The sequence below is a fragment of the Myripristis murdjan genome, chromosome 5 (assembly GCF_902150065.1).
Source record: "Myripristis murdjan chromosome 5, fMyrMur1.1, whole genome shotgun sequence".
NCBI classification, from domain to species: Eukaryota; Metazoa; Chordata; class Actinopteri; order Holocentriformes; family Holocentridae; genus Myripristis; species Myripristis murdjan.
In genome coordinates, this window is record NC_043984.1 from 21,138,234 (window position 1) to 21,154,395 (window position 16,162).

Sequence of the window (16,162 nt, forward strand, 5' to 3'; positions counted from 1 at the left end):
ACATTGATCTGGAGCTCAATTCTGAGGCTGTTCTGTAAATAGTTTTCTAATAAACAATAAATATAGCAACTACTGATAATCCCATATCAATTTCAGCCTTAAAATAACATACTGGTTTAAGCCCCACCCATTACCAGTTTAGGTCCTGCCCACTCTTAGTACAGATACAGATACAGAAGATAGTGGTGTACTCGCTCATCCCTAGTTAAAATGCTTCACTGAAGCCACGTCACACATATACTGAGTGAACCATTCAAACCCAAGATGCCATTGTTTTATGGATGCACCGTTTCATCACATAGACAATATTGTGCATTATTTTATATGCATTTCCCTGTAATTCAGCAGGACTTCTCTGATATCTTTGGAACTGTTAGGATCTCCACTAGAATTTAAAATAAAGTTCTGTGGATTTGAACAAAGATCGGACAAGCCCACCCGTGGGAGTGCCTGAGCTGAAGAGGCTTAAATCAAGTAACGTCTGTCTGATATGTGAACTGTCTGGGTTACTGTACATCACTGCGGAGAAAAACAATGAATATTGGGAAAGAGCATTTTGACATGCAGTTGAAGTAATAATCCCAACAAGCATTGAAATATGTATTACAATATGCACTGTGGGATTAAAACACTATCACAATGTTGAGTCACACCCCTCCCCAATGTATGAGGTCACTTTTTGTGTAATTATTTGACACACTATACCAAGGCGGCCATGTTGCAGCTGCGACCATTTGAGCACCAGGGGCCAAACAAGGGGTGAAAAAAACAAAAAAAACAAAACAAAAACATTCTCACCAGGTTGCTGAGTGAGGGAAAAGAGTAAACATAACCCGAGAATTAAGTACTTTCTCATTCATGTGGACATTTAGGTGCATACCCAAATACATGCAAAGACACTCTCCTAATACCACCCAGACAGGCAGACTGCAGCCATGACCTTTAACACACTAGTCTGCGAGTAGCAGCCTCAATTCTGGGCAACGAGCCAATACAGTAGAGGGAAAGAGCTCTCAGGCTTTCCCCGATAGCACGATCTCCAACTGGGCCACATCAGTTTACGCTGGATGATAGCACAAAGAAACCATTCTTTCACAGGATTTTATATTATGTTTTTCATAATCAATATTAATCCCCCTTTTCTCAGGCAGGGCCAGATTAATTAAAATGTCTGGCTTTGGAGAGAGTTTCGTTTGTGTCAGCTTCTTGTGTGGTCTTAAAACCGGTGAAGAGGGAAAATGAAGATGAGCACCTCAGTCATTGTTCCAGGGGAAATTCTGAAGGTTAAATATTTAAACAAGAGGATGAAGGGACATTTTTAAAGTACATCATAGAAACTATAATTGCAGCCTTGCATGCAATCATGGATATGCAGCCAAAAAGCCAAACACTTTCTACTGTAAGTTGATAAATAGTAATTTCTGATCAGCTGTCAAACACTAAACCTTGGAAGTGATTTGTTGCGTAAGACTTGCAACTAAACTTTCATGAAGCTGTGGCTGAAGAAGCTGTTGTTTAAAAGTTGTTTGTGTGCTAATGTAAATTTCAGAGGTCACTGGTTATCTTTCACACTTGAAGATAATTGCACATCCTCCACTGAGTGATCGTTTGACCGTGCAATGCTCGGATGTTGTAGAAGTCTCGTGTACATGTCTCGTGAGTAGACGCCTTTTCTGACAGATTGGGTTTGATCTTTGCACCACGTTGAGCTTTCATTCTCATAAGTCACCATTACAATTTGTTTTGTGGTTTCCAAAAAAGGAATCTGATTCACATGTCCAGGTCAAGTAAACACTGAGCTTCAGTCTGAGCGGGAGGCACTGCAGTGTTTCAACATGCTCTTTTAACAGTTCCCTTCCCCTCAGAGGCTTCGTTCCACACCTCTGGAGCGCTGCGCAGTTCCCTAAATCCCAAGACGTGTAATTGATTTCATGTACATTGACTTATTGCCCATCATCATTGTGCAACCTAATCTCACCCTGTTTTGTGTATTCTAATAATTCTGATCTGATGATTTTTTTTCTGCACCTATGACCTTTAAACATTAAATGGATATTATTTATTTATTCTTATTTTTTATTGTTATTTATTTTATTCTTTTATTGCCTACTTGGTGTAACAAAAGTTTTGAAACCAAATATTGAAAACATGACAGTATCTGATTCTGGCCGTTGGTGTAGAGTGTGTTTAAATCCCTCAAAGTAAAAAAATGTAAAAAAAAACAAAAAAAAAAACATGTCAAACACTGTGTGCAAAACTGGATTGTTCAGCATTTGTACCAGCAATACCTGCTTTTTTTCCTCAGTGTTTCCTATTTTTCCTCTTTACCCTTTGTTCATTTCTTCCAGGGTTTTCCACATTTCCCATATCTGATCATCTTCAAATCACAGACCATATATTTTGATAGGTACCAGACTTTATTACATGTAATCTACATACAAGCAGTAGCAGACAACCAGGACTGTGGGGCTACATCGTATTGCACCCCATTCCATCCCCCCCGGCCCCAGGCAAAATAAATCAAGCGCTCCTTACTTGCTTCTGCAGCTCGCCGACAAGTGAGATCAGCCTAAGTAAAAAAATTATAATTTTCCCAAAACATAAGGTCTATTTGTAAAAGGGTTCTGCATAAGATACCATTGCCCCGTGTAGCCCATGACAAAAAAAAAAAAAAAAAACACACATGTATTATGTCAAAAGTAACCCTTTAACCTTTGTCACGGGCCTGGCAGACGTGTGATGCTGCAGTGAAAAGAATTCCCTGTGGAATTAATTTGCTTACTCACTGTTGCACTCAATAAAACACCGTACTGTCTCTTCATGACTGAATCACAGCCTCACAGGGTAGCAGGCCTGTAGGCTGTAGTGAATCTACTGCTTTGCTCCGGTGTAAATAATTCCCTGGTAATCCTGGTCCACCTTGAATGAATTAGGCTAAATATCAGAGGAAAGCAGACATGTTGTTTTTGGGCTAACCTTTGGTAGGTCACTGTGCTCAGTTTTAGATGCCAGTCCATATAGATTTCCCTTGCAGTCTGACACAGTATACACACAGTTTTATACACACCTGGTATATCTTAATGTGTCCTAATTCGACATGGGACAGGCGTGGTATTAGGGTGCTTGTTAATTAATTTCCCTAAAGAAAAAGATATATAGTAATCCTACATTTTAGAAGTATCCCTTGTATACAAACATCACAGAAAAACTATAACACCCGATAGTAGGGTTATAAAAACATTATAGCAATATCATAATGGATAAAAAGTATCTTAAAGCACCATAAAATCACCATTGAGGAACATAGACACACTACAAGTCCCTACAGTAATATTATCCTTATTGAGTTCTCATTCTTGTCTATTTTTTATGGTCCTCTCGAGATTGCATACATAGCCAGTAAATTTCATTGCCATATTTCTCTGAAACTGGGGGATCTTAGAGGTAGTTAGAGCACACGAAATATGGGAGCAAATGTCAAAGCAGATTCTGAGTACAGCCTGGGGTTATTACTTCACAGCACAGTCCGCACACATGGCGCTTTGGATTGATTCCAGTTCAAATGAAATCAGGTCAGGATTTTCTCTCTCGCCAGGAAACCCCCAAGTCAGCAAAGAATTGGTAATAGTTAGGCCTGCAATTAATGCCACCACGTCTGGAAAAGCCATGTCTCTGCCTATTTGGCCAATCAGTTTAAGTTGAAAATTAAACTCCTGACTCCCTGTCACTGTAGGGGCCTGTCCCTAATGAAAAGTCATTATGATACTCCTGTAATATTCCCACTGGGGCTTATTGTGTCTCTATAGTGCTCATTAGTGAGAACATTATGACCATACCATACTTTGTGGTATTTTTATCTCCTGTGGCAACTCTGTAATATTTCTGTACATAGTGATATGTACATGGTTTCTTTCTGTATTATTAATACAGTTATTTCTGGTTGTTTGGCAGGTAATTTAAAATGAAAATAAACTCTAGCGTCCTCATCACTGCAACCCATACTAAGTCTCCAAAATGAGTTGATGATATGCTATTGACATTCCCCCCACCTCCCATTTAAATAAATATAATCTATAATAACATTGGCCTTGAAGGTGAGCTTTCTTATCTCATCTTAAACACACAAGACATCGCATCCACAAGTTCATGATCACTCTGTCGTAAATGTGTCAGTCCGCAGAGAGCAAAGTGCTTTACAGGAAAACAGATAAGCGGAGAAGCAGTAACAAAGAATTAATGCATTATTTAGCTCGATCTCCACGTGTGCTCTTTCTGGGATGGTCTGTCCTCAGCGCTCTGATTGGACACACCCTCCAAGCAGTTCACGCCTTGCGCCGTCCCATCCAGTAGGGGCGGGTCTTTGGGCTGTAATACACCCGTGATTGGCCTAGAATAAGAAAATTTACAGCTTTACCTCTGTGGGCTAGAGGAGCAAGTCGTGCGTTATAAATACAGCCTCCAGCCGAGGAGGGAAAAATGAGCACCGACATCCAAGGGACCTGCGTCCGGTCACCGATCCATGATCTCTGCGAGGAGGATGCTGCAGCAAGCTCTTAAAGTGTCCGGCCGGAGCGCCTCTCCTCTGGTGAAGTGGATGGAGAGGTGGGCTGAGAGCGCATCAGCAGCTCCGGAGGGGACCAAGGCGCAGGCAGCGAGGTCGCTGAACGAGATGCCCGGACCGTCGGTCGCCAGTTTCGCCTGGGACTTGTTTGCCAAACGGGGGCTATCACGACTCCACGAGTTACAGGTATGCAAAGTTTTTTTTTTTTTTTTTTTTTTTTTCCCAGATAGTTTCTTAGATTAGGGATGCGGTGCAAAGTGGAGCTCACCTACTGCAGATTCAGCCAGATTTTTTAACCTGAGATAAATCTTTACAATGTCAGCTCATGGTATACCTTAAAGTAGGCTGGGGTATTATCAGACTGGTGGAAGATATACAAAGATCAGTCTTTTAAGTGGGAAAAAAAACATGAATATATATGTTCAAATGTGTTCCTGAAAACATAACTAATTTCTGTAAATAAAAGTGTTTATTTCCCTTATTATGATCAACGAGTGGAGGCCAGGGTTTATCCGTCTTTTTTTTTTTTTTTTTTTTTTTTTTTTTTAACTATGACATCACTGACCATAAGCGAACTGTCTGCCTAACCTTAACTAACTGCATGAAGGTTTTTATAGGATTGTCACAGTAGCCTACACCAAATAGGCTTTCAGACTAAGCATGAAAACATCAGAAAACACCAAAAAGCTTTCTTTTGGCTGTACTGCTCTGAAATCATAATTTCTGCTTCCAAATGAAGCCCCAGTGAAAATAAAAATAACCAAGAATTCTATAATTCTGTCTATTTTTCTCCCAGTCCATTGACTGGGGGATGGACTGGGTCAACAGTATAAGAATAAAAATATCTAAAGATCTTCCAGTAATTCCAAGCTACTGTAGGCCTGTTAAACCCCCTGTAAACCAATTTGGCACCTTGGCTATCAGCAGCTTTTATCAGTCAAGTGTACAGTATGAGGTCACATGCTGAGGTTGTGGCAGGGTGCATATGTAACATTACTGTTGGAAAGATTTGTCTATGCACCAAACTGTGTCAGGCAGGCTCTGAAGACAAACTGGGGGCATCATCACTTTTTTTCTACTAAATAAAAGAATATGCATGCAGGAGTAAGACAATAATCCCATAGCTCTGTATGCATGGCACACAGACAAACCTCTCTCTCCTGTCACAGCTGGAGGGGGTGCAGCGGTATGGGCCCATGTGGAAGGCCAGTTTTGGTCCCATCCTGACCGTGCATGTGGCTGAGCCAGCTCTCATAGAGCAGGTACTGAGGCAGGAGGGCCAGCATCCCATGCGCTCTGATCTTTCCTCCTGGAAAGACTACAGGAAACTCAGAGGACATCACTATGGACTCTTAACATCGTGAGTGTTACTCCGCTGTCATCTCAAAATGTTCTTACATTCTGCACTCTTCTTTCTCCTGTTTTCAGGCTCTTCCACTCCTCTACCCTCCCCTCTCATCTCATACCAAACAAACATCACAAGTCCAAAATCGTAATACAGTTTCAAGCTAAATGATTTGTCAGTAAATGATTTATCAGGTATGCTTTCTACTTTATCATAGTATGAATTTCATGTATAACCTTAGTGAAATAACCATAATGCAAAAAAAGCATTAGTTACTGTTTGAACTAAAGATGGTCACTCGCGTGAGACAGTCAGATGGACAGGGTGATAATGAGAAGCCAAACTTACAAGACTTTAAATTATTTACACAGTATATTGTACTGTATACTATGTCTGGTGTCATGTTCTTTGCCATGCTTCCACATGGGAATGAGGTATTGTGCAAACAACTGTTTCAAAGCAGTAGCTAAATAGTAGCTAAATATTTTTGGATGAATACTTAAATGTGTTTGCGTTTTCTTCTGTGTGTCTGTCCAGTGAGGGGGAGGAATGGCAGACGGTGAGAAGTCTCCTGGGGAAGCACATGTTGCGGCCAAAGGCGGTTGAAGCTTATGATAAAACCCTCAACAGCGTGGTCAGTGACCTCATTGCCAAACTTCGCCTCCTCAGACATCCCCAAGGCCTCGTCACCGACATTGCCAGCGAGTTCTACCGCTTCGGCCTGGAGGGTAAGCTGTGACATTGTCTGATGAGTGGCAATATCATGCATCACTACTCAGTGTAGGACACCATGTAAACATTAGCTACTGGGGCCAGCTACATTGAAGTACCAATATTATCTGCTAAAACCGACATTTTACACATATGTCAAAGCAGGGATATGTCACTGATAATGGTCTAATAAATTCAGTTAAGCGAATCAAATAATTAATGGTGGAATGAAAACCAATGGTCCGTTTTTGGAAAAACATAAGCCGTTTTTAACATGCAATGTTTACTTCACCTTTACTTCAACCTTTCAGTTTATTGTTCACCTAGATGCTAAGCAAGAACTTTGACAATTTGGGTCTTTTCACAGTACAGTGGTGCATATCATTGGCATCAGTTCCTAAGATTCAGGAAAACAAATGGTTTCCTCATTTAGATCTAATACCAGTTCAGATCAGCTTGTAATTTTTGAATGGAACTGAAACTATGTGACAGATCACTTGTCACTATGTAGCTGGGCGAGGTTGCATCAGAATACATAACAGTAGTGTAAGGATGCAGTTTTTTAACCTTTATTTATCCTGCTCTGCTGCTCTTGGTTGCTGAGCAGCTCCGCTGGGGGTTTGTTGCCTCAAGGAGAAGTCCACAGCAATTGTTGAGGCAGGAGAGAGCATTATTCATTCATGCTCCTTGCCCAGATTTTCCAAGCCAGTCCATAGAGTCAAACCAGCGACCTTATGGTCACATGCCCAATTCTCAAACATTTATGCTGTCTTGGCCCCAATTACCATATTGTTGAATGTGAAAAGGAGCTTGGCCCAGGACTATACTCGGAGGTGTAGCCATGATTGTTAATAAAATCTGACCGCACTCCATGCATTCAGATACATTTAGTCCTAGCTCGCCAGAACTTTTGGAACCTGGAGCTCTGAAAGTGGAGGGTATCCAAGACAAACCAATGTTTGTGCAAATATTGTGTATCTCCAAACTTTGAGAGTATGAGAAAAAAAGTATAGTAAATAGTAACTGTTATGTTTGTACACTGTCGCAGTTTCACACAGTCCATTATCTTTTTCAGAAAACCTGTCACTTTGATTGTCTGCAGCCTTAAAGCTTCAGTTGTCGACTTCGCACTCTGGCAGCCCCAAGTGGCAGCAACAGATAACTGATTGTATTTTCAAAAGCTTGAAAATCAGTCCTAATGTGATGCCAGTAAACTGAATTCTCTTCAGATAAAAACTTTTTGTTCTCAGAGGCTGGTCAGGTGGAGTTGATGAGGAAAAAAAAAACGTACTGTGTCCAGCTTTCTCTGGACAGAGTGCTCGCTCATTTTTAGTTAAGTTTTGAGTTGATGTCTGTGCACTGTTAGGACACGACATCCCAGCTATATAAAAGTGATAGTTAACTATGATGTACTATCGCCATTATCCAAATCATCCTTTAGGTAAGCAATTCCCATCCATCCTTTTGTACGTGTTTAAGCCTTCTCATTTTACCCCCTTTTTTTTTTTCTTTTTCTTTTTTTTTTGACAGGTATTTCCTCGGTGCTATTTGAATCCAGAATTGGTTGCCTGGATCCGGTTGTTCCTGCAGAAACAGAGCGTTTCATCCAGTCCATCAACACAATGTTTGTGATGACGCTTCTGACCATGGCCATGCCAAGCTGGTTACACCTGTTGTTCCCAAAACCCTGGAACACTTTTTGTGAGTGCTGGGACTACATGTTTGAGTTTGGTGAGTGGCACAGCAGACGTTTATCATGAAATAGTTGTGTTGTTGTTTTTTTTGTTTGTTTTTTTTGTAAATATAATATTATTCGCATAGCTTGATTTTCATGTCAGCAGAGGAAAAGGTTGCAAAAGACCATTTACAAAACCCTTCTTAAAATGATGCTTTTATGTATAATACAGAGCAAAAATAAACAAATAAATAAATCCAGAAGGAGAAAACTGACACTAAATAGAGGAAAAAATACAGAATAGAAATAAAATAAAATAAAATAAAATAAAATAAAGACCCTCAAAAGCAAGCCTATAAATATTTGTTTTACAATGAGATCTTCAAACATGGGCAAATTTAGAAGATGATCAGCCTTCTCCTGAATTTTTGCTAGACAGGCCCCCCGGACACACTGCATGATTATTATAAAAAGATATCACATCACATTGCACACTTAACAACGGCATTTGCAGATTTTTTTGCCGTCTTGCATTGTCGAGGCACACGTGAGTGGGATTTGTGGATCACACACTGGGTGACGAGGTAAAGACTGAGATCAAACACTACCCACAACCTCGTGCCACGCAATCCCCAAATCCTGTGAGAACACAAGCGCTCACGCCACCAGAACTAAAACAAACATGGAAGTGGAGGATTTTTCTTTCAACACTTCTTTATCCTTATCCTTTTCTCCCACTCAGCTCTCATTGGCTATTGCTGATCAGGTTCAGATTTTAGCTGTTGACCCACTCTTGCTTGTCCCAGTTGGATTATTGTTAACTTTAAACTGCTGTGATCCTGTCCTGTGCTCTCCCTTTTAATCATGACTGCCGTTATACTCTTGAAAACTGTTCCCCATCTTTAGAAAGCCAGTGTGGTGACAATTTTGAAAGTGTGTAATATAATCAGTAGACATCAGCATCACGATTGGTATGAAAACTTGAATTCTGGAATTACAATACCTCATTTCATCCCCGGGATTATTGTGTTATTAGATTAACCCTTTGACCAGTGGTGTAGCAGAGGTTACAGATGTGTTAAAATGTTTCTATGAGTAGTTTTATCTGATGAAGATGATGATTAGATCTTTCAACCCATCATTAATCATCAGTAATCACCACCATACCAGGATGCAGATGATTTGTTAACCTGCCTTCAGCTCCTTCACTCACACGGACCCCTGATCTCTGTCGTTACAGCTAAAGGTCACATCGACCAACGTCTGACGGAAGAAGCAGAGAAGGTGGCCCGTGGAGAGAAGGTGGAGGGCCGATACCTCACCTACTTCCTGTCCCAGACGGGGCTGCCCATGAAGACGGTCTACAGCAACGTTACAGAGCTTCTTCTAGCCGGAGTTGACACAGTAAGAATAATCCCCCTTTCCTCTGATTAATCTCAGTTTTAATCTATCTGCAGTCTAGATGTCGCCTGGGATGTTGGATGTCATAATATCGTGGTTAGACGCAAGTGTTGTCTTTTCCTGATTTTAAAGGCTGTATTACAGTGAAGGGATGCAACTTTCTGAGCTTATAAGTCTTATCTGACTCTATTTGCATGGTCATTATATCCACATCATATGTTAATGACTGTTTATCAAAAATCACAGTGTGCAGACTACTGTATATGAATGTGTATATGACACTGCAAATGATGCCTCTTTATAACATATCGATACATCTGTATATTGTTTTTTTACACCAGCTTTCATAAACCTTTATAAAAGGCTGCCAGATGTAGTTTATTGTAGATCCTTGCTCTTACATGAACACCATGTGTAAAACGCCAATTTAACAAATGTTTAAAATACGTGGTACAGTCCAAATAAAGATATGTATCCAACTTTTTTACGGGGATGTCGGGGAAAACTTTCCATGGTCCAAATAAGCTGAAGCTGATGCTTCTCTCCATCCACTGGTGGGTCACACTGTTGGAGTCTACTCCCAGTCCAATTGACAGCTTCCCCTGTTGTGCCCTGTGTGTTTTCAGATCTCCAGCACAATGTCCTGGTCATTGTATGAACTTTCACGTCACCCAGAGGTGCAAGCCGCACTTCGAGAGGAAGTGTTGTCCGTAATGGAGGGTCGCAGAATACCAGAGGCAGCAGACGTGGCCCGCATGCCGCTCATGAAGGCCACCGTTAAAGAAGTGCTCAGGTACAATTCAGTAGGTTACATCTGTCTTCATCAAGACCTCTTTTTATTTTTATGTTTTATATTTTATCTATCAGTGTCCACTTAGAGATGTTGTAGTGAAATTGCACTTACATCACTAAACTCTGGTTTTCCAGATTATACCCTGTTATTCCAGCCAATGCAAGGGTCATCACAGAAAGAGACATTCAGGTTGGAGGCTACCTCATTCCTAAAAATGTGAGTATTTCTTAATTTTACAATTTATACCTATTGGGCTTCAGTGTTTACCTTAAAGATACCCTTGGTGGTTGAGAAAACTAGGTCACATTCTTGAGAAATCATGCAAATGCTCATGGATTCAAAACTGGCTCATGACATGTGCTGTCACGTTGACCTCTTTCTTAGTGTCCAAAGTTTGTTTTTCCTTCTGAAAAAAATCAAACACTGAGGGAGGGTGGAATTCCCACTCTCTTAGAGGAAGCTTCCTTATTGTGCTGAGTGGTTGTCACAGTGCTAACGGTTCACCTTTTCAGTGCAACAAGTAGCTGACTGTTAACTCTTTCCATCCAGACTCTGATTACTCTGTGCCACTTTGCAACATCTCGGGATGCAGCGGTGTTTCCAAACCCAGATGAGTTCCAACCGCAGCGCTGGCTCAACAGGGACCCGGGTCATCACCCTTATTCCTCTGTGCCCTTCGGTGTGGGCAAACGCAGCTGCATTGGCCGCCGTATCGCTGAGTTGGAGCTTTATCTCGCACTAGCCAGGGTGGGTTGACTGGATTTGACCTTTCCTGTGTGTTTTTAAGGGGTTACATGTGGATTTATAGTGTTGGGCAGATTAATCAGAAAATATAATCCCGGCCGACTACACGACTATCTTAAGAAATACTAGGAAGTGGTTTTAGTGGAGGCCTGTCCATTTGCCATAAACAATAGTCTGAAAATTCTGTTTGCTAATGATAAGTGGTGGGAACTGATCAGTCACGGCACCCACACTGATAAAAAAAAAAAAAAAAAAAAAAAAAAAGGCACACTGCAATATCAGTTCAACCTCTTTCACGCCTTAAAGGTGGAGTCAGCAATTCTGGAGAAAGATCACTGATATTTGAAATCAACAAATTCAGCGAATATCTCCTAGCTGTCCATTCTGTTTGTGCACTGGAAAAAAAAATCGGCTCCAGCCAATCAGCAACAGAGGGTGTTCACGGTCATGCACAGGACGGGGGAAGGGGAGGTGGGAGGAGGCAACACTAGCGAGAAGTCTGATTTCAAATATCAATACTCTTTCTGCAGAATTGCTGACGGCACCTTTATTACATGCTCTGCAGCGTACTGCCGAGCGTTTTTTGCTTTTGGCACCAAATGAAACAAAACTAGAAACTGTACCACAGGTCGAGGCTGAGAAAGGTGGAAAAGGCAGAGAATAGCAAGTACATGACATTATAGTTACATTTGCATAGATTCAGTACTTATATTTGACAGTGACTGAATGAGTAACTATTGAAAATTATTTGTTTACTATTATTTATAGACAGATATTTGTCAAATACAAAACAAGTAATATATAATGAGGGAGGCACACAATCACAGCATGATACCTTGCATGGCAGTCAGAATATTAACAAAACATTGTATTGCTACACTTGTATACATATTACTGTAATTATTTCCACAATCAGGACACATGGCTTAGCCTGTTTAGATTATTGTGTGCAATCAAATTCAGTTTCGAAAGCTGTCTTTCAGAAATTTCAAGCATCCCAGACAAAACCAGCAGTCGCACTATTCATTCACTCTTAAGTTTTAAGAAATGTATCAGTTTGATCAAGTAGAAGTGACTTTATGTCATTTTACCGATATAATTTGAAACTGTTTGTTATGATTACACAATGCGGGGATGTCAACACCTCTTACATCAAGACAGTGTGTGTTTATCATGTGTTAAATGTGTTTTCTCTTTTCCTGGTCTCATCAGATTCTAATCGAGTTTGATGTGAAGCCGGACCCAGAAGGGCGGGCAGTGAAACCAATGACCCGAACGCTCCTAGTCCCAGAAAATGTCATTAGCCTCCAGTTTATTGAACGATGACCTACTCTCCTTGGCTACTCAGTTACATGAGAGCGCACGAGAATCTCTCAGAAGCAGAGAGCACCAGAAGGTGAGGTTATCACAGAAACTGTTCGCCTGGCGCATGTCAGAGCAGACCTTCAACCTTCTACATAACCAAGACCAAAGCCCTCCATACATGCAACCCAATTTGTCTAGGCTGACAGGGGGAACAAGATCAAAAAATGAAAGAAGGATGAAGAGCAACCACTCATCACGTAGCCATTCCAGTGGAAGCAGTGTAACTCCAATTTCCAGCATTGTCTTTTCGAGTAAATTAGCTGTTCTGAGTGCTTATTTGCACAGAGGCCAAGAGCAAACCAATGACCTTCTTCCAGTATATGTCACCATACTGTACAGGCTGGATGCAGGGTTTAAACTTTTATTTTAAACTTGAAGCGGGTAAGACCATTTTCACCTTTCATGGCATTTCAAGGAACATGTCAAAAATGCTGGGAGCTGCTTTTTCCTGATCTTGCAACCCCATCCAAATGCCTTATAACCAATTATATGGACACTTACACTTTATTTTTCCGTATTTAGTTTGCACCAGTATCTCTGAATTACACAGTTTCATAGTTTCTGACTACACAAGTATTCATTATGCATTTCTTAAGTATTTCTGTATGTGTTACTCCAATGCACCAGAGAGGCTGTAAATCTCCCAAAGTCTGAGATTCATGGTGCGCTATAATTCAGCATTTTAGATGAATGGGAGAGTCACAGGTTGGCATGGTGCCATGCTTTTCCAATCTTTAACTCTACTGAGGTATTATGAAAGTTATGTAATTACGGTATTCAGTGTACTGATGACAATGTTTTTCATAAGGTGCTCAAGATTTATAAGGGTGCTTGTGTGATGGGTTTGTTTTGAAATCTCCACAAGAATGGCAGCTGTTGAAAACATTCCTGTTCAGGAAAGAATGGTGCCACTGTTCAAAATCCCAAACCGAAGCCATTCTGCACTCTCAGGCTTTGTAAAACCTGTCTTTGTTGTCTTTAAATGTTTGTATGGACAGCACAATGCAAGCTGCTGTATTTATTTATGTACTTTTAAATTTTATAACATCTACAACCTGTATGTTACAATACCATTTTGTAAACTTAGTAAGCTTCAATGTCTGAATTCTGTATTTATTTTAATTTAATACATTTTGAAACTGTCATGGTACATGTCATCAAAAGGCTTCAGGCGAGTCCATTGCCTATTTGTTGATGTATTTACCAAACTAAAGAGAATCTAGTTTACATCAATTTTGTCAGCTGTTCCTTTTGTTAATGTACAGTCCAATTGTCTCATTAAAATGTTTTTCTCTCATGATTCAGAATTTGAATTCGTCTTAATCCTTATCCTGTTTATCAGACCAGTTCTATCAGATCAAGCCAGTTTGTCATTGTAGTGAAATTGTGGCCGGTGAACAACTAATATTTAAACACGTAGGCATTGACTTCTCAGAAATACAGTGCTGAGTATCATGGTTCCTATCATGGGACGTGACCATGAGGCCGCTGCAGTGTGTGTTACAGTGCACCGCTGTGAGTCAATCATCTGCAGCCTCAGATCACTCCACTGGCACACACTGCAGATCCACGGTTTTCCAGGAAGTGAAAGTAATGGAATTTTGATATGAAAATACAAGAAAATGCAGAAATAATTTTCTTGTGCAATTTTTGCTTTTAATGTTAATTGGGTGCACATAATATAGTCAAAAGGTGAGATGAGGTCAGTCTTCATTTCACTGTAACTTTAAAGTTGATAGAAACGACAGGCCAATTCTGTTTTAAGGTAGAACTTTACTTCCAGGTTAAAAGAAGTTGTTCTCATCTTGGAAGAGAAGTGAAAAAGTGAAAGCTCCAACCAACAATCCTGCCTCTCTGCCTCTCCCATGTGATACAACTGTTTCTCCTCTAAGCTGACATCCCATTGGTTTATGCCTTGGGATATCAGGAGGGAAGCAAGACACTCTTAAATGCTGTTTCATTGTGACTTTAACATTTCAATCAAAATCTGAGTCTGAGTCCCAAAGTTAGAAGCCAAACAACCAAGACAAACCTGAATCAATATCTGTAGATACTTTATTCACTATTAACCAGCTGCTGATTGGGTGAACCTGAGACACTTGTTGCAGCATTTGTATTCACATTACACATATTCAAATGAAGAGCTGACAGTTCTACTCTAAAAACTGACTCCGTATGCTCATTAAAGTCCATGTCACATTCATTGTCTGTTAGATAGAAAATATTTTACTCTTGACATCACAGATAAGAGTCTTCACTTCCCTGTTTTTACCTTACAGACAGATTCGTTTGTATTCAAAAACTAAAATTGCTTGTGTGTTCCCATGAAATATGACACTAGATAAAATATGTACAAGGTCAAGGGAATCACAGCACACAAAGGAAAGTGGCAGAGATAAGAAGACAGAAAACACTGGTGCAAAACACATTCATCTTCGGCAGTAAAGCCAACTTAAACTTTTGTACAGCCTCACAAAAACATTTTTATGTGACTGACTGAATGTAGTTGGACCCATCTCATAATGAAGCTGAAAAGATGTGAATACGTCGCTGGAATTCAAGAACCAAAAGAACAGAGATCAGTGCCTAAAACAAGGATTTTACCCTTTACTGCAGTGATAATAAATAAAGAGAAAATCAAGGAGAACACAAAGATGCTGAAAATGCAGCTGGGGGATTGCTTCTCTCTAGAGGAGTGCAGCTGAAAATTTTCGCTGGGCAATCAGGTTGCAGAACAAGCACAAGCTCTTGGATCATGTAGCTGAGCTGGTGAAACGGTACAAGAACAAGAACAAGGAGGAAAAATGCCACTGCAGATTAGAGAATATTTGGCTGCCATTTGCTGAGCTAATCTACAGGCATTCAGTATGGATGCTTGCTCCACTGAGAGAGCTCTACAGGTGAGGGACCTTGAAACAGCTCAGAGTTCATTTCTGGTCAGATTGGAAAAGCTCCTGAGGATAGAGATGGGGTCAGATGATGAAGAGTTACACCCTCATCCAGGAATCCCTGCAGCAGCACAACAGCTGCTTGCAACTACAGACTGTTCACTTTAACCTGTTCAACCCAAAGGAGATAGACAGAGATTAAATTAAAGATGTGCATGGATTCCAGGATCCAATAGTATTCACACAGAGGCTTTTGCAGTATTGTGTAGTGAATATACCAAGATATATACCTTGCATTGCTTTAATTATGTTCACATTCATGCTCAGTGTTGATTTTGGTTATGCAGCTTCAGCGTGAACAGTCACCAGAATTTACTGTATGACATGCTTGATTCAATTCTGTGCACATGTGAAATTTATTTGGGGTCCACCACCTTACATTTTGGTTAGAGGAAATGAGAGTAGTAACTCAACAAGATGGTAAAATGTGGGGAAAGCAATGAGGAAAGGGTAAGAGTACCGAGGTGAGGGGTGAGTAGAGGGTGAAAAATTCAAATACAACATGACTTTTAACAGGAGCAGTAAAGATAGAAACAGCAGTAGAGGTTAATGTTAGGAGGTATTGTTGGACCAAACACTGCATTACAGCTCCATGAATTCTGACGGAATCGGGGGGAAT

General features: G+C 40.4%; 1 protein-coding gene across 1 annotated transcript; it reads left to right on the top strand.

Moving 5' to 3' along the window:
• Positions 1 to 4,519: 4,519 nt before the first annotated feature.
• Positions 4,520 to 13,670, top strand: cyp27b1 (cytochrome P450, family 27, subfamily B, polypeptide 1). Its single transcript, XM_030050894.1, has 9 exons — positions 4,520 to 4,747; positions 5,731 to 5,921; positions 6,444 to 6,634; positions 8,148 to 8,348; positions 9,533 to 9,696; positions 10,320 to 10,486; positions 10,621 to 10,702; positions 11,036 to 11,233; positions 12,443 to 13,670. Exons 1-9 carry the CDS (start codon positions 4,520 to 4,522, stop codon positions 12,554 to 12,556), a joined length of 1,536 nt encoding a protein of 511 aa, XP_029906754.1. The 3' UTR covers positions 12,557 to 13,670.
• The last annotated feature ends 2,492 nt before the right edge of the window (positions 13,671 to 16,162 follow it).

Excerpts from the sequence above, each read along its gene's own strand:
- cyp27b1 (XM_030050894.1), top strand. The coding sequence starts at position 4,520 with ATGATCTCTGCGAGGAGGATGCTGCAGCAAGCTCTTAAAGTGTCCGGC. Across the intron at positions 5,922-6,443 it reads CACTATGGACTCTTAACATC|TGAGGGGGAGGAATGGCAGA; the intron begins GTGAGTGTTACT and ends GTGTCTGTCCAG. Across the intron at positions 11,234-12,442 it reads TTTATCTCGCACTAGCCAGG|ATTCTAATCGAGTTTGATGT; the intron begins GTGGGTTGACTG and ends TGGTCTCATCAG.